The 21,879-nt window shown below is 42.7% G+C and overlaps 1 protein-coding gene across 1 annotated transcript in view; it reads left to right on the top strand.

The window, feature by feature from the left end:
• The window catches only part of LOC127572089 (espin-like protein), a 72,408-nt gene extending 50,949 nt beyond the window's left edge, over positions 1-21,459 (top strand). The window contains exons 6-8 of the mRNA XM_052018961.1: positions 7,224-7,376; positions 13,386-13,586; positions 19,732-21,459. Coding sequence (XP_051874921.1) covers positions 7,224-7,376; positions 13,386-13,586; positions 19,732-21,459 — 2,082 coding nt within the window. The remainder of the gene's footprint in view (positions 1-7,223; positions 7,377-13,385; positions 13,587-19,731) is intronic.
• Positions 21,460-21,879: the final 420 nt, after the last annotated feature.

Below are 21,879 nucleotides of genomic sequence, written 5' to 3'. Positions count from 1 at the left end.
ATGTCCTTAGGGAGCAGGGTCAAGGATAATCCCAAGGCATATATTAAGAAAAAGAGGATAACCAAGGAGAGCATAGGTCCACTCAAGGATAAAGGAGAGAATTTATGCTTGGAGTCAGAGCAAGTGGCTAAGGTACTAAATGAGTACCTTACGTCAGTATTTACCAAGGAGAAAGAATTGGTGGATAGTGAAAACAGAGTGGGGCATGCTAATGTGCTGGGACATTTGGAGATTAAGGAGGAGGTAGTTCAGGGTCTTCTGAAAAGCATTAAGGAGGATAAGTCCCCAAGGCCTGATGGCATGTATCCTCGAATATTGAAAGAAGCAAGTGAGGAGATTGCTGGGGCTTTGACAAGGATCTATTTGTCCTCACTAGCAACAGAGAGGTCCCAGAGGACTGGAGAGTAGCAAATGTTGAGCCTTTACTCAAGAAGGGAAATAGGGATAATCCTCACGTCAGTGGTGGGGAAGCTGTTGGAGAGGATACTGAGGGATAGGACTTATGCACATTTGGGAAGGCATAGCCTCCTTAGGGGCAGTCAGCATGGCTTTGCGAGGGGCAGGTCATGTCTTATAAACTTGATTGAGTTTTTTGAGGAAGTGACAAAGGTGCTTGATGAGGGTAAGGCAGTGGATGTTATCCACACCTGGACTTTAGTAAGGCATTTGATAAGATCCCTCATGGTAGGTTGATTCAGAAGATAATGATGCATGGGATCCAGGTGAATTGCAAGCTTGGATTCAGAACTGGCTTGCCCATAGAAATCAAAGAGAAGTGGTGGAAGGCTGTTATTCTTGCTGGAGGTCCGTGACCAGTGGTGTTCCACAAGGATCGGTGCTGGGACCTCTGTTGTTTGTGATATAGATCAATGATTTGGATGAAAATGTAGCTGGGTGGATTAGCAAGTTTGCGGATGACACCAAGATTGGTGGAGCTGTGGACAGTGTAAAGGACTATCAAAGAATACAGGGGGATATAGATCAGTTACAGATATGGGCAGAGAAGTGGCAGATGAAGTTTAATCCAGGCAAGTGTGAGGTGTTGCACTTTGGGAGGTCAAATGAAAGGAGAAAGTATACAGTTAACGGTAGGCCCCTTGATAGTATTGAGATACAGAGCAATCTTGGGGTCCAAGTCAAAGTTCACTAAAGGTGGCTATGCAAGTGGATGAGGTGGTAAAGAAGGCATATGGAATGTTTGCTGTCATTGGTAGGGGTATTGAGTATAAGAGTAGGAAAATCATGCTGCAGCTATATAAAACTTCAGTCAGATCACACTTGGGATATTGTGTGCAGTTCTGGTCACCCCATTAATTGAATGACGTGGAGACTGTGGAAAGGGTGCAGAAGAGGTTTACCTAGATGATGCCTGGATTAGAGGGTGTGATCTATCAGGAAAGGTTGGACAAACCCTGGTTGTTCTCCCTAGAGCGTCAGAAGCTGAAGGGAGATATAATAGAGGCTTTTAAAATTATGAGAGGCATAAATAAGGTAGACAGACAGAATTTTTTTCCCCATGATAGAAATGTCAAATACCAGAGGACATGCTTTTAAGGTTAGAGGGGTGTAGTATAAAGGCAATGTGAGAGGCAAGTTTTTTTTTTACACAGAGAGTGGTGGGTGCCAGGGTAGTAGTGGAAGCAGGCAATTTGGTGGAGTTTAAGAGGCTCTTAGATAGACACATGAATATGAGGGGAATGGAGGGATATGGATGATACACAGGAGGAGGATATTTAGTATAAACTGGCATCAAGATCGGCACAACATCATAGGTCGAATGGCCAATCCAATGCTATACTGTTCCATGTTAATGTTTCACAGTGACATTGGAATAATGATAAGATCATTTATTTTTTAGTATGTTGGATGAGGAATAAATATTGGCCATATGATAATTACTATAATTAGTAATCCAACTCTGAAACAGCATCTTGCTTTTATATAGCATCTTTAATATAAAAAGATTGTATTTTCAGAAGAAAATTATCAAATAGAATTTGACACCAGAAGAGATATTGGGCCAGAACTGTTGTTTCCCAGAAATCATTGGTCACTTGCCCTGGTCTACATTGTTCTGTCCTGGACACCAGTGCAGCCTCCTCTAGTACCCTGACTGGCATGGCACAGTGCACGGAGAGGGTGTCTCAATGTAGGCAGCACTCACAGAACACTTTGACAGCCTGAGAGGCCCCGTCCTCAGACTCACCACTAGCAAAGGTGTTGGTGCGACCAGGGTCAGTGAATGTTTGAGAATGACTTTGGCATTCAGAAACATTTAGTATCATTCAGGAAATGTAAACTATTCAAAATATATTCTAAATTAAGAGCACATCCACATTCTAAAAATCAATTAAAATGATCAAAAATAGGATAAATAATAAAAAAAATCTTGATTTTTTGCTAATGACTAAAAGCTAGAGGTTATAGGTTTAAGGTGAGAGGTGAAAGATTTAAAAGGGACCTGAGGGGCAACTTCTTCACACAGAGGGTGGTGTGATTATGGAATGAGCTGCCAGAGGAAGTGGTTGAGGCAGGTACAATAACAACATCTAAAAGATACTTGATTAAGTACATGGATAGGAGGGGTTTAGAGGGATATGGGCCAAACATGAACACCATTGTCGGCATGGGCGAGTTGGGCCAAAGGGCCTATTTCCATGCCGTATTATTCAATGACTCTATTTATTTGAGCGGACACTGCCATACTTACAGGAGGCTTGTACTGGTACCGATTCAGGGGGCAGCTCTCCAGCCCGAAACCGGGAGGCCTACAGAAGGTATTGGTATTGGTTTATTATTGTCATTTGTACCGAGGTACAGTGAAAAACTTGCCTTGTGTACCAATCGTACAGGTCAATTTATTACACAGTGCAGTTACATTGAGTTAGTACAGAGTCCATTGATGTAGTACAGGTAAAAACAATTTCAGTACAGAGTAAAGTGTCACAGCTACAGAGAAAGTGCAATGCAATAAGGTGCAAGGTCACAACAAGGTAGATCGTGAGGTCATAGTCCATCTCATTGTATAAGGGAACTGTTCCATAGTCTTATCACAGTGGGGTAGAAGCTGTCCTTAAGTCTGGTGGTACGTGCCCTCAGGCTCCTGTATCTTCTACCTGATGGAAGGGGAGAGAAGAGAGAATGTCCCGGGTGGGTGGGGTCTTTGAGACAAGGAGAGGTAAAGACAGAGTCCAAGGAGGGGAGGCTGGTGTCTGTGATGCGCTGGGCCATGTCCACAACTCTCTGCAGTTTCTTGTGGTCCTGGGCAGAGCAGTTGCTGTACCAAGCTGTGATGCATCGGTAAAAGTTGGTGAGAGTCAAAGGGGACAAAGCAAATTTCTTTAGCCTCCTGAGGAAGTAGAGGCGCTGGTGAGCTTTCTTGGCCGTGGCATCTACGTGATTTGACCAGGACAGGCTGTTGGTGATGTTCACTCCCAGGAACTTGAAGCTCTCAACCCTCTCGACCTCAGCACCATTAATGTAGACAGGTGCATGTACACAGCCCCCTTTCCTGAAGTCATGCTGCCCCATTGGATCCTATGAAAAGTCTCTGACACACTAGGTGAGAGATAGGCAGAAAGGCTGCCGACAGGCTGGCACAGTGCTGGTAACCTGGACTTGCACAGGGAAATCTGGGTAAGCTTTGGCATTAGTACTGGCATCAGTGTGGTAGATCTGTCTCACTTAGGTATCCAACAATCTAGTCAGCAATGTGGAAGGAAGAATTGAGATAAAGATGCTGAGATGTGGTGGTGGTAGTAGTAGAGGTGGATGTTGGACCACCTGGTCCCAGTTAGCTGAAGTTATGGCTGCAAAAGGTAGTGCAATCATAATGGGGGATGCTAAAGAGGACAGCATTAGAGCTATTCAGAGGTCTTGGAGACCTAGAAGTGAGATGGGAATGCAAGATTTTTAAATTAATTGCTTTTGGTTCTGAAAACTATTTTCCATGACTGTTAGCATCATTACTGACAAGTCCAATGAAGCATCACTTAAAAACAGAGTATTAAAACCCAGTAAGGACATACAGTAATCTAACTGGCTGGGCACATTCTTGAAGCAAGCCAGTGAAAGGATATCTATTGCTGAAAAATGGCTCTGGTCCCTCATTCATGCTCCATGCCCAGTTGGTTGCGCCAGCTCTGTATGCAGGATAACAGGGACTTGCTTAAGTGGGAAACAATCTCATATATTTTAAAACCCTTGCATTGTCTTAGACTGACACAAGAGAAGAGGAGAGCAGTGATGCAGAGCGGAGAGACTACAGCCCGCCACAATAGTTTCAGTATCTCGCTCCGAGCTGGGTCTTGACTGATGATTTAATTAGCCACCTGATGCCACCATTAAATAATTGAGTGGCTGCTAATTACAGCTCCATAATCCGGTGCTATAGTCTTTATAACTCAGGGCATTTCGAGACACAGAAGATATGGGAATCTAATCGGCAGCTATAACAGACGGAATATTAAGTCAGGAACAGGAAAGGAAATGTTTGTTATTGCTTAGGCTAGATTCAGCTTTCATGTGGTCTGTAATACATACTAAGTCAGTGAACTGAGTGACCCTGACTCCATTAGAGAGTTCAACATTAAGTTGTGCACAGGCGGAGATTATCAGCTGGTCAGCCAACAGTTTTAGAATTGGGATAGTGAGCAGTATCTCTTCAGAGTTTCAGGTAAAGCCTGTCAACATAAACCCTATGACCTTTCCTGAAACTGTGTTGCAACCAAGGAAAGCACATGGTGAGAATGATTGGCTGCTTGAGAAAATTAATACATCTGATTGCTGTTCAGCCTCATAACGACTGAGCACTGCTTGTTTGACAAGCCCCGTGTAACTGACTAGTGCATCGAGCAAGCCCTTGGTAACGGGTAAGCACCGAATACAATCTGTAGATTGATGGAATGTATCTGAGGAGCGCTGAGCAACTGTTGAATAACTCAGGATGCTGTTAACAGGCAAATGGTCAAGTGGGTGCTGTAAACTGAGCACCACGTAACTGATGACTGCCATGTTAGGACCAAGCATATACATCGAAAGCATCTGTAAGGGGCAAGCTCTACATGACTGAAGATCAGCATGAGGGAGCTAGCACAGTGTAACTTGTGGATTTCTGTTTAATGAGTGAATGCTGTGTAACTGAAGAACATTATTTAAAGGGTGAGCATTGTGGAACTGAGGAACACCGCATATGGTGAGCGCTGCGTAACTGAGGGACATTGCGTAACAGGGAAGCACTGTGCAATTGAGGAACACTGTGTAATGGGTGAGTGGTCTGTACTTGGTGAGCAGTGAAAAATCATGGTGTAATGAGTGAACTATCTTTGACTCAGGGACACTGTGCAAAGGGTTAGAAGCAAGTGAGAATGATCTCTGTGTGGCATGATTTGTAATCAGTCAGTTGTGCTAATTCCATTCTAAGTAATAACAAAGTTTTGTAATTTTTGAAAAATGTTTCTATAACAAGATCTGCTAGCTGTTCTTTTGGTCTCTTTATCAAGCACCATTACTGGTGGTGAAGATAGACTTGGCAGGGCCTTATCTCTAGTGGTTAAGATGCTGGAATGAGTCATAGAGCAATAGAGTCGTAGAGTCATACAGTACGGAAACAGGCCCTTCGGCCCACCGTCTGCACTGACTGTAGTAAAACTTCAGTAATCCGCTCTCCGTCCATTCAAAAAGTCCTGATGTTTTGACATCTGGTTCACAAGGTGATGTGTGCACTTCCCACCTCACCTCAACCCCAGCTCCTGTATTCCCTTCCTACTCACTGGGCCCCTGGTTCCCACATTCTTGAGCCCTGGCTCCCTCACGTCCTTTCACTCACCAGCGCCTCGGATCCTTCGCTCCCTTTAGGCTGGTTCTGTTGGCCGCCCTCCTTTGAAATGGAACTGTTTTTTTATTTCCTGCGCTCCCTTTAAACCTACTGGGTTCATTGAAAAGTTACTGTGTAACATTTTTTAAAAAGTGAATTGGAAGTGTTTTGGAGTATTAATAAAACAACTTCCAATAAGTTTGGAAAATCTACTACTCGGGCATCACCAAGTCCAGGGTGTGTCAGATTAACAGAGTTTTACTGTACCGAGCACCCATTTTCACTAATCCTGCACTAATCCCACTTTATTCTCCCTGCATTTTCTTCAACTCCCCCCAGCGGTAGGACAATCTACATTGGCCAACCAAGGCTGATCTTCCACCTCAATCCTTCCTTCCTGGTCAATCCAATATCTCTTATTTCCTTTAGTATGCATTAACTCATTTTTTAATATATATGATGACCGTACTCTTCTGAGATGGGGAATTTCAAAGATTTACACCCATTTAGTGTTAAGAAATCTCACTTCAGTGGTGAACAGATGATCCGTTGCTCTGATCTCCCCAGTCCTCAGGAACAAGCTCCAAGCATCCACTCTGTCAAGCTCCTTAAGAATTTTATGTTTCGGTGAGATCACTTCATTTTCCTAAACTTTGGGAATATAGGCCCTGCCTAAAAGAGCTTTTCCATTTTTACTACCGTGATGGATAGCATCATCTTCCATCTTCTTGTAGAATCACTTCACTTAGCCTAAGTATCTTTGCAGCCACTTTGTGTCCTACACACAGCTTACATTTCCACCTAGCTTGATATTGTCATCAAACTTGGATCTATTATGGCCAGTTCTTTCGTTTAATTCCTTGAAATAGATTGTAAATAGTTGAGACCCAAGCATGGATCTTTCTGATGCTGCAATAGTCCTCGGTTGGCAACACAAAAATGGCCCATTTATTCCAACTCTATCTGTTAACCAACCTTCTTCCCATACAAATTACCTCCATCTCATGAACCCCAAGTTCATGTAATAACTTCTTTTGCTGCACCTCACTGAAGACGTTTCAAAATCTAAGTGCACTATGTCACGGACTTACCCACTACTTTACCCTATTACTTTCCAGCTGAAGAACACTTAACTCTGTTGTGATAAACAAATTCCCTTTAACACTGCGCAGCCATCTTATGATTTTCCAAATGCCCTGTTACTGGGCCCCTTAAATTACATTCTAACATTTGATCCTGTATTAATGTCAAGATAACTGGCCCACACTTCCATTCTCCCTCTCCCTTCTTTCTTGACAGGTGTGATACATTTGCTACTTTGCAATCTCAGGGGACATTCTAAATTCTAGACTTTGCCTGATGTTTCAGACTGATTAACATTAGACTCTGGTTTCTGCTTCATTTCCAGCTCCCTCTGGAGGAGCCTCCTGTTTCTATGCAAGAATCGATTCGGAAATCAAAAAGTATTGTGAAACAGCAGAACAGAGGTGACTACTACCAGTCAATTAACGAGGGCCGCAGGGAGTCGCGCGACTTTCAGCAAGGAATGGAGGATGGCAAGGTAATGAAGGCCCTTCCCCATGGATGTTGAACTACGCTCTGTATTGAAAAGGATACCTAGACCTCCTCAGGATCTTCAGTTAACATCCTCTCTTAACCAGGCAATGGTACAGATTTGAGAGTGTGGTTTGCTTTTCACACTCGCTCTTGAGTTACGTCTTGACTGCATAATCATATCCTGATTCATATCCAGAAGGCTGGACCCAATGAAAGGTAAGTCCTAAATGCCAAGGTCCTACTTGGATGTGGAGCCTTGTTTATACACTGCTGTTACATGGGCAGTCAAATCCTGCTTCTGAAACTGCTGAGAAAACCTTTCACATTTGCCAAAGCCCCATTCCCCCAGCTTTGTTGTCAAAGCTGTCAAACTTTTTTTCAATGTTTCTGACAATGTATGGCATTCAGAAGCATTAAAAATATTAAGAATAAAATATTGAAACTTTAAAAATATTAAAAATTAAACCATCACTTAATGCTAATTAAAAATATTGCTGTAAAACAAATAATCAAATGAAACATAACTTACTTCATTCTTTCCCACTACTAAGAAGTCTCCATTCAAATAAATAAGTTTGCACATCCAACACCGGGTTTAACTGGCACAGATTCCCCGAGCAGATTTCCAAGCTTAAATACTGGGGAATACCAGCAGTTTGTGTTGTGCTGTTGAACACCATGTGGAATCTAATGGAGGAGCAAGTTCAGGACTTCTGGAACTGCTGGCAAAATCCAGGTAGTCTGTTTATAGCATATCCTCAATCAGAACCGAGCAACGTGGACTGAGAGGAACACATTGAGTTAACCAACATTCATTACTGATGAACAGTTATTCAATTCATTCGTATGGTTGGTGCCATCACTGACAGAGAGTCAGGGATGCAACAATTAACAATGAGATTTGCAGAAGGGCTTGCTGCCTTGTGTACGTTGAGCCCCTTTTGCTACCTCACAGTTGTACTGCAGTGAATGGCGAGTTTCCTTATTCTGTGACAAATTTCATTGTCAGAATAAGATCCTGATGAAAATTACATCGGTTCAAATACATGCACGGATCCAGCCTTGTGAATGCTCACAGTTGCCATCCTCTGCTGGTGACACAAGGACTACGAAGCTGTCAAGACCAAACAATCGGAACTCATGTGGTGCATTTCACCAGATCTAAGTTCCTGTTTTTATGTCTCTGCATGCAGTATATGTGTGTGCATGTTTTGTGTGTGTATGAATGTATGTTCTCAGCTGCAATGGCAAATATTATCAGTCCCATTCAGATAGCTATTATCATTCAACAACATGGGACTGCCATTGCATGTTCACTGTTTCTGCAATTACAAACATAATGTACTGAGCATTCAATGCTCCTATACCTGGCACTGGATGTTTGCTGTGTCTGCTTCTGAATGAATCACTGTACCTCACGTTAAATACTTCCTGAAATTACCATTGAAGATTTGCCCACTGCACACTGTACCAAACAATGGCTGTACCCAGCACTGATCACTGCCTATACACAGCACTGAATGAGTGCTGTAGCTCCCACTGAATGCTTGCTGTACTTGACAGTGAATGTGCACTGTACCTGACACTGAATGCTCCCTATGGCTGGTACAGAATGCATGCTGCCCCTGATGCTGAATGCGCACTTTACCTTTCATTGAATGTGCATTGCTCCTGGCACTGAATGTGTGCTGCAGCTGCCATTGTTTGCTCTCTGAACCTGGCACTGAATGTATGCTGTAGCTGTCATTGTTTGCTCTCTGAGCCTGGCACTGAATGGGTGCTGCATCTGACTGTGCACTGTACTGACCATTGATTACTAACTCTATATGGTGATGAATTTTGCTATTCTTGGCATTGAACCCTTGCTGTACCCAGCACTGAATATTCTTTGCACCAGGCACCAAAAGCTTATTGTACTTGCAAATGAATGCTTGCTTTACTTGGCATTGAATGTTCATTGCATTTGATGCTGGATTCTCACTTTACCTGACACTGCATGATCAATGTATCTGCTAACTAATTCTTGGTGCATTCACTGTACCTGTCGATGAATATTCATTGTACCTGCATTGATTGTTTCTGCACATGGCAGTGTATGGTTGCTGTACCTGGCACTGAATGTGCATTGAACCTGACATTGAATGCGTGCTGCACCTGGCAGAGTATGTTTGCTGTAGCTGGCACTGAATGCTTGCTTTACATGGCACTGAACTTTCACTATAATTGGCATCAGATGCTTGCTACACCTGGATTCATGCTTATTGTACCTGGCACTGAATGCTCACTGTACCTGACTTGCAGGCTTATTTTAGCTGATGGTGATCCCTCACTCTATATGCCACTGAATGCTCATTGCATCAAGTATTGAATGCTTGTTGTACCTGGCACTGATTATCTGCAACTGAATACTTGCTGTATATGGTATTGAATGCTTATTGCATCTGACGTTACATACTCATTGAATCTGCTGCTGAATTTTCATTTATCAGGCATTGAATTCTTGCTATGACTGAATATTTGCTGTATATGGCATTGAATGCCGCTGTATCTGGCATTGCATTCTCACTGTGTCTCTTGTTGAATACTTGCTGTATTTGGCATTGTTTGCTCATTTTATCTGTGACTAAATATTCACTGTTCTTGGCTTTGAATGCCCATCATGTCTGGTGATGCATGTTCATTGTGTCTGCTACTAAATGTTCATTGTATCTGTCATTGCATGTTCATCAGATCTGCGACTGAATGTTCACCGTATCTGGCACGACATGTTCACTGTAACTGGCACAGAATATTCATTGTAACTGGCGCTGAATGTCTGCTGTACCTGGCACTGAATTTACCCAATATCTGGCATTAAATGTTGACTGTAACTGGCAAAGTATGCTTGTTGTACCTCCTTCTAACTCGCACTGTACCTGGCATTGAATGCTCAATGTACTGTATATTCTAATGAATACTCATAGTTTCTGCCACTGAATACTTGCTTACTATCTGTTCCTAGCTGAATACACTCCCAAATGTGAAACAAATTTGAAAGCCTTGTTTCATGAATTGATTCAGAATTGCCAGAGTGGGAGAGTTTGAATTGTATCCGCTTGCAAATTTCTCAGAGCAAACCAAACAATGGGAGTTGTGCTGGTTGATAGTGCAGGTAAACAAAACAAACTATAGTTTTTTTTGTTTTGCTGCATGTGGTCCTCACTGTATTCATACAAGTCCAGGTTTGATCTGATGCCACCTGTAGCCAGGATAACTATGACCTACTATAGTAAGGCTGAGATGAAACCTCCTGAATCCGTAACAATATAAGAAAGAGAACAGAAGTAGGCCATAGGGCTCCTTGGACATGCTCTGCCATTCAGATCATGGCTGTTTGATCTCAGCCTCAAGTACACTTTCCTAACTTTTCCTGTGACACATGACTCTCTTGTAGATGCAAAATCTATCTCAACCTTATCTGTCTCCACAGTTGTCTGGGGTAGGGAATTTCAAATAAAAAAAACAGAAAATGAAAACAGGAACAGAAAAAAAACACTCAGCAGGTCAAGCAGCATCTGTGGAAAGAGAAACGGTTAACATTTCAGGTCTAGAATCCTTTGTCAATCATTTTATTTCAGATTTCCAGCATCTGCCACTTTCTTTAGATTTTCATTTATAGAGAATTCCAAAGATTCATAACTTCTTGAAAAACTAAATTTGTTTTCATTTTCATCTTAAATAGGCGTTCCCATATTTTGAAACATCTCCTCTTCTAGATTCATCAATTAAAGATACAAGTTCTCAGTATCTACATTTTTAAGTCCCCTCAGAATCTTTCATGTTTCTATTCATTCTTCTATGCTCCAATGTAAAGTTTTATACTGCTCAATCTTTCTTCTCAAGACAACCCTTTCATTCCAAGTATCAACCTAGAGATCTGCCACAAAAGCAAATATATCCTAACTTAAGTAAGGAGATGAGAGCAGAATGTAGTTCTCCAGGTATGGTCTCACCAATGCCCTGAACAGTTATAGTTAAACTTTTATAATCTGTTCAATTCACAACAAAGACTGACATTCCAATTGTCTTCCTAATTACTTTCTGGCATCTACATGCTAACTTTCTGTATTTTATGTCAAAGGAACCCTATGCCCTCCATCCCTCTGCACAGTTGGCGCAGCGGGTGGAGCTGCTTCCTCATAGCTTCAGAGACCTGGGTTCAATCCTGACTTCTGGTGTGGAGTTTGCACGTTCTTCCTGCAAGCATGTGGGTTTCCTCCAGGTGCTCTGGTTTCCTGCTACATCTCAACATGTGGTTGGTAGATTAATTGGCCAGTATCAGTTGTCCCTTGTGTTGGGGTGTTTGATAGAATCTTGGTGGGGGGGGGGGGGTGTAATTGATCCAAATGTAGGTAAAATTAAGATGGGGTTAGTGTAGGGTTAATGAAATGGTGCTCAGTGGTTTGCAGAGAAATGGTGGGCTGAAGGGTCTGTTTACATGCCATATGACTTTATGATGTAGCACCAGAGTATTCTGTGACCTTTCTCGAGTTATATTCTTCCTACGAAAGTAGATAACCTCACAGTTCCCAGCATTGAGGCACCTGCACTGATTACCTGCAGCTCTCCATCAATAGTAGCCTTTCAACATAAAAATGACACTAACTCATATTTCTGTTAGTTAGTCAATCCCCTCTTCCCTTCCTCTTTTTATTTCCCCCTCCCCTTCTCTCTCTCTCTCTCTCTCTCTCTCGTTTTCTTTTATTTCCTTTCTTTTTCTACAGGGTTGAGGGTGATTTGTTTCTGCTCCAATTCGATGGGTCCTGAGGTAGGTGATGAGGCTGATATGAGAACCACAAATTCTGCCATAGGAGGTGTTTGACAGTTTGGATGCAGTAATGCAAGGTAATGAGCTCCTTCAACTGCTTACGCTCATCTTCTATGTGCTCCGGACATGGACTCCATGGTCACATGCCATCCCAGAAACTGCTTCTCCATTTTAGAAACTCGTAACCCATGACCGCCATCCCTCTATCCACGCGAAAATATTGCCTCTAAAGCCATGAGTTCTTACCTCAGGCAGTAACCTTTTACATCTGACCTTATTGGTTGCCATTTGGAAGATACCACATCTACACGTTCCTTTTGTTCACCCTACTAGTTATATCTTGAAAAGAACACCAATATATTTGCCAAAGATGATCTTGCTTTCATAAAATCATGTTGACTTTGCCTCATTACATTGTGATTTTTCTAAATGTCCTGCTTTCACTTCCATTGTAATAAGTTCCGTAACTTCCACCAGTTTCCCCAACAACATCCAGGTTACTTTCTCCAAAATGTCTGAAGTTTGGACTACAGTCTGAAATCCCAAGTCTGAACTGAGAAGCAAGTTCAATTCTCACCATAGCAGCTAGGGAATTTAAACAAGATGTTTATTACACTTGGAATGCAAAATTTAAAGAAAAGCTAGGAGTGCTCATGATGACTATGAAATTACTGGACTGTTGATAAAATTCAGAGAAGGAAATTGGCCATCCTTATCCTATCTGGTCTATATGTGACCCCAGGCCCACTAATGTGTTTGACTCTTAATTGCCTTCTGAAGTTACCATGCAAGCCACTCAGTTATCAAGGTCACAGGTAGTAAATGACTGGCAATGTCACATCCCCTGAGAATTTAAAAAAAATGAATGGGTTATGTGCCCCTGATAAGCTAGAATGCATTGTTCTGAAAGGTTTTCAAGTTCTCAAAAAGAACTTGAAGTTCAAATTATATGACTAAAAGAAGAGTGCTACCAGGTGAGTCCAATTGACATGTGTTAGATTGATGCATTTAATAATTCATTGTGTGTGAGATGCTTTGGGGCATTTCTAAGAAATGCAAAAAGGTGTCATATAAATGCAGGTATTCATGGAAAGTTCTAATGCAACAGGAGGTGGGAAGGGAAGTCATATATTATTGGTTTAGGCTAATCAATTAAACATCTTGAACCCATAATCCTGACACCGTTTTACTGCACTCTCATTTCAGAGTGAAAACTTAAAGCACAAAGAGGAGTCAAAAGAGAAAGCATTGGTCCCACTCCCTGTGGAGGAGGTCCCTTCCACAGATGTGGATTTGCTGGTGCCCACACATGACGAGAAAGGGCGTCCCATACCAGAGTGGAAGCGGCAAGTTATGGTCCGAAAACTGCAGGCACGGCTGCAGGATGAAGAAGAACAACGGAGGGAGGTAAGGCAGAGTCTGCTTGAGGATCTGGCAGAGATTCTCTTAGTTAATGCACACAAGTGATCAAAACAGCAGCCCGATCTAAATGCTCAGTAGCAGGGCAAGTTTGAGGGAATTGGCAAAACTGAACCAGGCAAATTCTCTGCAGTGTTGACGGGTTCAAACCCCAAGAGTTACAAGTTAAGCATAAACAATTTGTGAAGAAACTATTGCCACAACAACTAATTGAGTTGTGGAATAAGTTGCCAAGGAAGAACATTGAAGCAACATAGTCAGGAGTCAAATCAGTCTCTGGAGGGAAAAGGGTGCAAAGGCTACACATTAAGTAAGAAAATGGGGCAGAGGGATATGATGAGAGGAAGGAAAGCTGTCATTGAGGCTATGATGAGGGTAGATAATTGTAGTTCATTGTAAAATGGATCTATCCTGATGAGACTTTTGTATTAAAGTTCTTATGTTCTGATGCGAGGCAGGGACATTTGGGTGCCCCTGTGCGCAGATCAATAAATACTATTGTGAAAGATAATGAGCTGGATCTTGGTAGACCCAGCCTGTTGCCCAGGGACCACTATCCATGGCTCTCCCCAACCTGCACTTACCTTCGCTAGATGCAGAGGTCTGACTGAGCTGACCTTCCACTCCTTTCAGCATGACGTCGAGGTGTGAATGACAACTAGACCACAGCAGCATTGAGCAGAGTCCCTGCCCTGGGAATGCCTCTGACAGGCTTTAACAGCAGGCAAAGGAAGGGTGGAGCTTTGCCTCCTCTCAATACTGAAATAGATTTTAAGTGGCATTCAGATACATTTAAAATCAATTAAACCTCAAGAAACTAATAAAAATCAATAATAACATTTCAAAATGTTTAAGAGTTAATTTTGGACACCTGAGTCGTTCAGTAAGTGCCAAACCCACAACACATGTGCCTCAATCTGGGATGTCATCCACTTGGCTGTAGATGGTGTTTCCCTTCTGAACTGCTCACCACAGCCAGCAATGTTCAACCCAGATAAACAGAGAAATGGCCTCTAACTCACAGAGGATTAAAATATATTACACAAGTGGGCTAATGTATAAACATGAGATAGTTATACTCAGTTTTACAGCACCTTTGGCAAATTCATATCAATGATCAGTTCCAAGCACTGTACCTCAAGAAAGGAATTAACTTTGGAATGGATCCAGTGCTAATTATCAGAATTATGCCAGGACTTAAAAGGCTTGCAATGTGAGGACATGGTTGTATTCTCTCAGAAGGTTGAAGGTAGAAGGTCTTATTACAGCTTTAAACTGGTAAAAAGATAGGAAGGGAGAAACTATTTCATCAAGTGACAGAACCCAGAGTAAGTAAACGACACAATCTTAAATTTAGAAATATACCACATAGGGACCAAAAATAGGAAGCACTTCTCCCAAGCACCAAATCTGTAAATTGCTTCCTTGTAATTTGTGAATACTAGGCTAAATGTCAGATCCAACCCAAGAGTAACAGATTTTTGCTGATTTAAGGTATTCAGCAACATGGATCAAAGGTGGGAACATATAGTTGAGGTGCAAATTAACTATAAGCTAAATAAATGAACAGGCTCAGGGGACTGACCGGCCTTATATCTTACACTATTGGACTACGTTGCTGAGCAATCGTCAGATCTCCAGTATATTAAGTTGCACTGCTGAGAGCTTCAATTCTAGATTATGTTGCTGTGCATTATGTAAATTTTAAGTACTGAAGAAATATTGTGTATTTTGTAGGCCCATATTTCCTATGTGCTTTGCTGTGTATTTGTAAATGTGCAGTCTTAACGTGTGTTGTTACATCTGCTGCAAACTTGGGATGTTTTGCCATGTATTTGTCATATCTGCAATGATGTGTGGATTTCTCTCCAAGTGTGTTCCTCTGCCTTTTGCATGCCCACAGCATCAGTGCAGATTTGCCTGAATTATGTAGACCCTTGATCTTTGAATATTTTGTTGTGTGTCTTGGGGACCTGAAGTGGCGGTGTTGCTTTGCTGAGAACTAAAAACATGCAGATGCTGGACATCTGAAATAAAAGCCAAAAATGCTGAAATCACTCTGCAGGGCAGGCAGCATCTATGGATAAAGAAACATTGTCATTGTTTCAGGCAAATGACCTTTCATCAGAACCGATGAAAGTTAGAAACAAAGTGATGCAGGAAGGGGCGTTGGGGGGAGTGAACGTCTCCTCCAGAAAGATCAGCTGTGACTAACAAGCATCTACCCACCCTCTCTCAGTAGGCACCATCACCCTAAAACAGACATTCCCTTTGTGTTCCTGCTTATTACCCTCTAGCAGCTGTCTCTACCTTCACCCTCTCCTGGCTCCACCTTCCTCTTTTTTTTTGTCTGCCTCCATCTATTATGTCTCCCAACTCCACCCAACCCAACCCCAGCGCCCCCCCCACCCCCAACCTGGCTCAATCTGCCTATCATCCCTCAACACCTCCCCTCCCCCACCCTCCCCGCCCCCCCCCAAGTCCACCAATCACCTCTGTCTCACCGCTCCCCTCTTTATATTTCCCCTCTCCACTCTCAGTCCCGATGCAGGATTTCGACCCCAAACTGTTGACAGTTCTCCCACTTATTTAGAGTCAGAAATAATATCTGACAAAAAACAAACTGCTGGGGGAACACAGTGGGTCAGGCAGCACCTGTGAAGGCAAAGGGATAGTCGATGTTTTGGGTCATGACCCTGCATCAGGATGCTCGACCCGTTGCTCGACCCGCTGAGTTCCTCCAGCAAATTGTTTGTTGCTCCCGATTCCAGCATCTGCAGTCTCTTGTTCTACCCTTTGTTCTCTTCACTCCTGTTCAGTCTCTTCCCTTTGTTCTCGCCACCCCTCCTACTTCTCTGCAACTTGAAAGACATTGATTTCTAACTTTTCCTTGTTCTGATGAAAGGTCATCATCCTGAAGCATTTACACCATTTTTCTCTCTCTATGGATGCTGCCTGACCTTCTGAGTATTTCCATCATTTCTGTTCTATTTGTTATTGCATTGTGTTACAGTCACCACCCTGTAAGGATAACACCAGATTTCAAAAAAAAGAATAATTGGTTTCTCTAGGATTTATAATATATTGCCTTGGATCTATATTTCAAGAGGCAATGGCTGGTTGATTGAGCTGGTTTATTATCAGTGCTGGGAAATAGTCCCACCCACTTCTTGCTGCAGAGTCAACGCCCAAACACTTACAGGTTAGGCAGCTCACAAGTCAAAGTAAAGCCCTGTTCTATACTCCTGCTGCCACAGTTTCCAGATGAGTACAATACTATAAAACAAAAATGGTTTTGATTATAGAGTTAGGCTCTCAATACTGTTTTTCAAATTGAATGCATCCATTCTAACCTCCAACAATAACATATAGTTGAAGAGACTGGACTGTGTGAAGAGTTAAAATGATCCATAAGTTAAAATGATTGGAGCTTGGCATATTTGGTTAGACTGACACAGCAACTGGGATGACTCAAGGTTTGGGGAAGTGGGGGGAGGTAGGGTGGGGTGATGCTTAAAGTGACCCAAAGGTGGTGTAGCTCAGGCAAAAGAGAATTAAAACAAATTAGGTGTTTGGAGCAAGCATTCATAAAGGGGGGGGGGGTGTAGGTTAGAATGCCCCTTGAGCTAGAGGGTCCATTGGATTGGAGAATGCTAAAGTAACTATGGGGGTGGGATAAGGTGAATGGGTTAGAGTTACTCAAGGGTCAGAATATCTGTATGGTTGGAAGATCCCATGACAGAGGATGGGGGCAATGATGTACTAGTTGAGGTTTTATGATCCCCATGTGGTGGGTGTGATGTTTGGCTAGGAGTCCCCCATTCTATCACTCTGATATCATTCAATTTAAGAAGTAGAACCCCCCCAAAAAATTGATGATAAAGATCTTTTAGATATGCCTGAAGATGCCAGTGAAGTTCACCACCATCTGAAGGAATAAGTTATGCAAACTATTAGAAGTGACCATATTAGAGAAAGATCCAAATAAAAAAATGAATAGAGTCATACAGCATGGAAAAAGGCCCTTTGGCCCAACTCATCCATGCCAACTGTGTTGCCCAGTGAGCTAGTCCTATCTGCCCATGCTTAGCCCATAGCCCTCTAAACCCCTCCTATCCCTGTACTTATGTCGATGGCTTTTAAATATTGCTACTGTGTCTGCCTCAACCACTATTTCTGGCAGCTCATTCCAAATAGACATCACCCTTTGCATGAAGAAGCTGGTCCTGATGTCCCTTTTAAATCTCTCGCCTCTGATCTTAAATCCATGCCCTCTCTGGGAATAAAGTCCTTGTAACTCAGGCCCCCAAGTCCAGGCAACATCCTGGTAAATCTTTTCTGCACTCTTTCTAGTTTAATAACATCTTTCTTATAATAGGGTGACCAAAACTGTACACAATACTCCAAGTGCAGCCTCACCAATGAATTATATAACTGCATCATAACTTTCCAATTCCTATACTCAGTGCCCTGACTGATGAAGGCCAGTATGCCAAATGCCACCTTCACCATCCTTTCTACCTGTGATGCCGCTTTCAGCGAACTATGTACTTGCACACCTAGATCCCTCTGTTCCATAACACTCCTCAGGGCCCTACCATTCACTGCATAAGTCCTACCCTGGTTTGATCACCCAGATTGCAATACCTCACACTTACCTGGATTGAAAGCCATTTACCAATGCTCAACCCACATACCTAGCTGATCGAGATTGCCCTGTAATTTTTCATAACCTTCTGCACTACCTACAATGCCACCTATTTTAGTATCATCCGCAAATTTACTAACCATGCCTTGTATATTCACATCCAAATTGTTTATATAAATTACAAATAACAAAGGTCCCAGCACTGACCCCTGTGGCACATCACTAGACAGCCTCCAGTCTGAGAAATAACCTTGACCATCACCCTCTGCTTCCTACCACTGAGCCAATTATGAACCCAATCCGCTACCTTCCCCGGATCCCATGCGATCTAACCTTCCAGACTAGCCTGCCATGAGGGACCTTGTCAAAGGCCTTGCTAAAATCCATATAGACAACTTCCACTGCCCTACCCTCATCTACCCTCTTGGTTACCTCCTCAAAGAACTCCAAGAGATTTGTCATACATGACTTCCCATGCACAAAGCCATGCTGACTGTCCTGAATCAGACCGTCTCTCCAAATGTTGGTAGGTCCTGTCCCTCAGAATCCCCTCCAGCAATTTACCAACCACCGATGTCAGACTCACTGGCCTATAATTTCCTGCCTTGTTTTTGTTCCCCTTCTTAAACAATAGTACCACAGTAGCGACTCTCTAGTCCTCAGGAACCTCACCTGTGGCCAGAGATGAAACAAAAATCTCTGCAAGGACTTCCGCAGTTTCTTCTCTAGCTTCCCACAAGGTCCGAGAATGCATCAGGTCAGGCCCTGGGGATTTATCCACTTAATGCACTTTAAGGCCTCCAATACCTCCTTCCTGCTAATTTATACATGGTCCGAGACATCACCACTCATTTCCCCCATTTCCTTAACTTCCATCGTTTTCTTTACTGCAAAACTGAAGAGAAATATTCATTAAAGATTTCACCCAATTCCTTTGGTTCCACACACACACACACACACAGGCATGCTGATCTTTAAAAGACCTATTCTCTCCCTAGCTACCCTTTTACTCTTAATATACCTTCTGAATCTCTTGGGGTTTGCTTCACCTTGCCTGCCAGATCCTTCTCATATCCACTTTTTGCCCTCCTAATTTCTCTCTTAAGTGCACTCCTACACTCCTTGTAGTCATCAAGAGATTCACTAGTTCCAAACTGCTTATGCACGGTATATGCCCCCCTCTTTTTCTTAACCAGAGCCTCAATATCTTTCGTCAGCCAGGGTTCCCTAAACCTGCAGCCTTGCCCTTCACCCTAACAGGAACATGCAGGCCCTGAACTCCTGACATCACACTTTTAAAGGCCCCCGACTTGGCAGATGCTCCCTGCAAACAGTCTCACCCAATCAGCTACCGCAAGATGAATAGTCTAATTTATGAATAAAGAGCATGAGCTTTATAACATTTGATTTGAAAGCCGCTTATCCTTAGTCAGAGATTGTGGTGCAGACTGACCCTCAATTTCAAATGTTGTTTGTTCCATCAAGCACAAAGGAGGAGGTTACCTGCAGACAGAAGTATGGAGGTATTCCCAGGAACACAATGCCATATTGGGCCCATTTGGAGAGCTTCTGACAGAGGATGACCTTATCTATCTGGAGAAGCAGATAGAAAATGTCCAGGTGATGAAGAGGTGCCAGGAATACGAAGGTGAGCTGAACCGCTTGGCAGTTCAGCTGCGAACTATTCTCCCTGCTCCTATTGTCAACATCACTGTTAATACTCAGCTTTTGCATCAGGATTCAGGCAAGGAGGAGAACACACCCTTGCCTGTTTGGTGCAACAGGATATCTGGGATTGTGAGGACTATGTCACTCCTTTTGTCAAATGTAAATGAAAAAGATCGCATGGATTATGAAAGCAAGGAAATTACTAAAATACCAAATGTGGAATTGGCAGCCGTTTTCACTCCAAGGCCTGACCAAACATCTTCAAGAAAGAGCAGGAACAAAGTAGAGAAAGAAATCCAGCAGTTTGGGGTGTCAGTACGCACCCTTAGAGCCAATTTTGAAAAACAATGTGTGCTGAAAGATAAAACGCTGTCCAGCACCAATCCACTGGAAAATCAGGAAGGTACCTTGGAAAACAAGAATTATAATGAATCTTATCCCATGGTCCCTGAACATAGAGATGAAGCTCAAAATGTAGAAGGTGTTTGTCGTGGTACCACCGCTTGTGAAGATGAGTCTTGGCACAAAGATATCACTGGAGTTCAAAAAAGGGAGTTGAGTGAAGGACAAATGCGTGAGATCCAGCAGTCAGACAGCATGAGGGACACGAGTCAATTGGGAATTAACTCAAAGAATGATGTGGTGGAGGACCATGCTCCCCGTTCCCCTGTGACAGAGTCGACTAGTCTGAGGAAAGAAAGAATAGTTGTGTTATTCCTAGGTCACTGGAAAAAGTCAACTTACACCATGTCTTTGAAAATGAAGCTCAAAAATTTGTGTACATCTGCCACTGTAGAAAATAGCAATGAATCGCCAAAAGATGGAGAGATGACTAAAGCAGAGGAGGGTGGTGGAAAGCTGGAGTTGAAAACACATCTTGAACCCCAGTCCAAGCAGTCCATTCCAAATGAAAAGCTTAGACATTTGTTCCTGCAGCAAAGGACCATCACCAAACTCATTGGCAATTGGAGAAACATCATATCCCATGTTCCATCCAGACAAATTAGACGATTAAATCGGCAAAGGATCACCTACTCGCCTGAGCAGTTTCTCCCTCGTATCAATGGTGTTCCTGCTGACTATGATAGTCTGACCCTTGACCTTTTCATGTTGGGATACTTTCACATCCTTGAACTTGACCTGCCTCCGGATGAAAGGAAAATGAGGCATCTTCTGTGCTTTGAGGTATTTGACCACCTGGGGAAATTCAGTTGGGACTTGGTCCGTGCATTCCATAAGGCTGTCATTGAGGAGATTGATGCCGGCAAAAGGGAATGGAAGAATGGATTTGAAGACATTAAACAAAGGTTCTTCAGCAACCCCGAAAACATGGTAGCTACACCCACACAGTCCGAGCCGACTATAAGACCGGTGCCCAAAGTCATTGTGCAAAGTGCCACACCTGAAGAGGACGAAATACCCACAGGCTATGGCTACTCCTCTGACCTCGGAGCCTTTAGCAATGATGAAATTTGCAAGTACATTGATAGAAGCTTTGCTTTCTGGAAGGACAAGGAAGCAGAAATTTTTGATTTTGAGGAATAGGTTCAGAATGACTATCCATTCCACTGGCACACTTAGAATTCCATTAGCCGATGGGAGACGCCAATGGTTGAAGTGGATTTGAGTTTCAAAGAGTTGGAGCTTTTGTGACCCAGAATGAAGAGAACAGATGCTTTGTTGTTTGTAAATTCCTTCAACAGCCTAGTTAAAGTTAATCCTGACCAGTCTATACTTCAGTTCTTCCTGAATGTTAACAAACCATATAAAATCAGTGTACAGTCACTAATTGGCAGAACCTTCAAAATGCTCTTCATTATTGATCTTATTATTAAAAAGATCCCAAATCTGGCTAGCATTTCACGTACACCTGAGCTAGAACAATCTGCATTCCCTTACAATACAAAATAGGCAAGACCACAATAATAATAAAAAAAAACAGATTGATCACCAACTGAATTGCAT

This window comes from Pristis pectinata, chromosome 6 (assembly GCF_009764475.1).
Source record: "Pristis pectinata isolate sPriPec2 chromosome 6, sPriPec2.1.pri, whole genome shotgun sequence".
NCBI classification, from domain to species: Eukaryota; Metazoa; Chordata; class Chondrichthyes; order Rhinopristiformes; family Pristidae; genus Pristis; species Pristis pectinata.
Note: the sequence above shows the minus strand (reverse complement) of the source record. Positions and strands in the feature narration are given on the sequence as shown.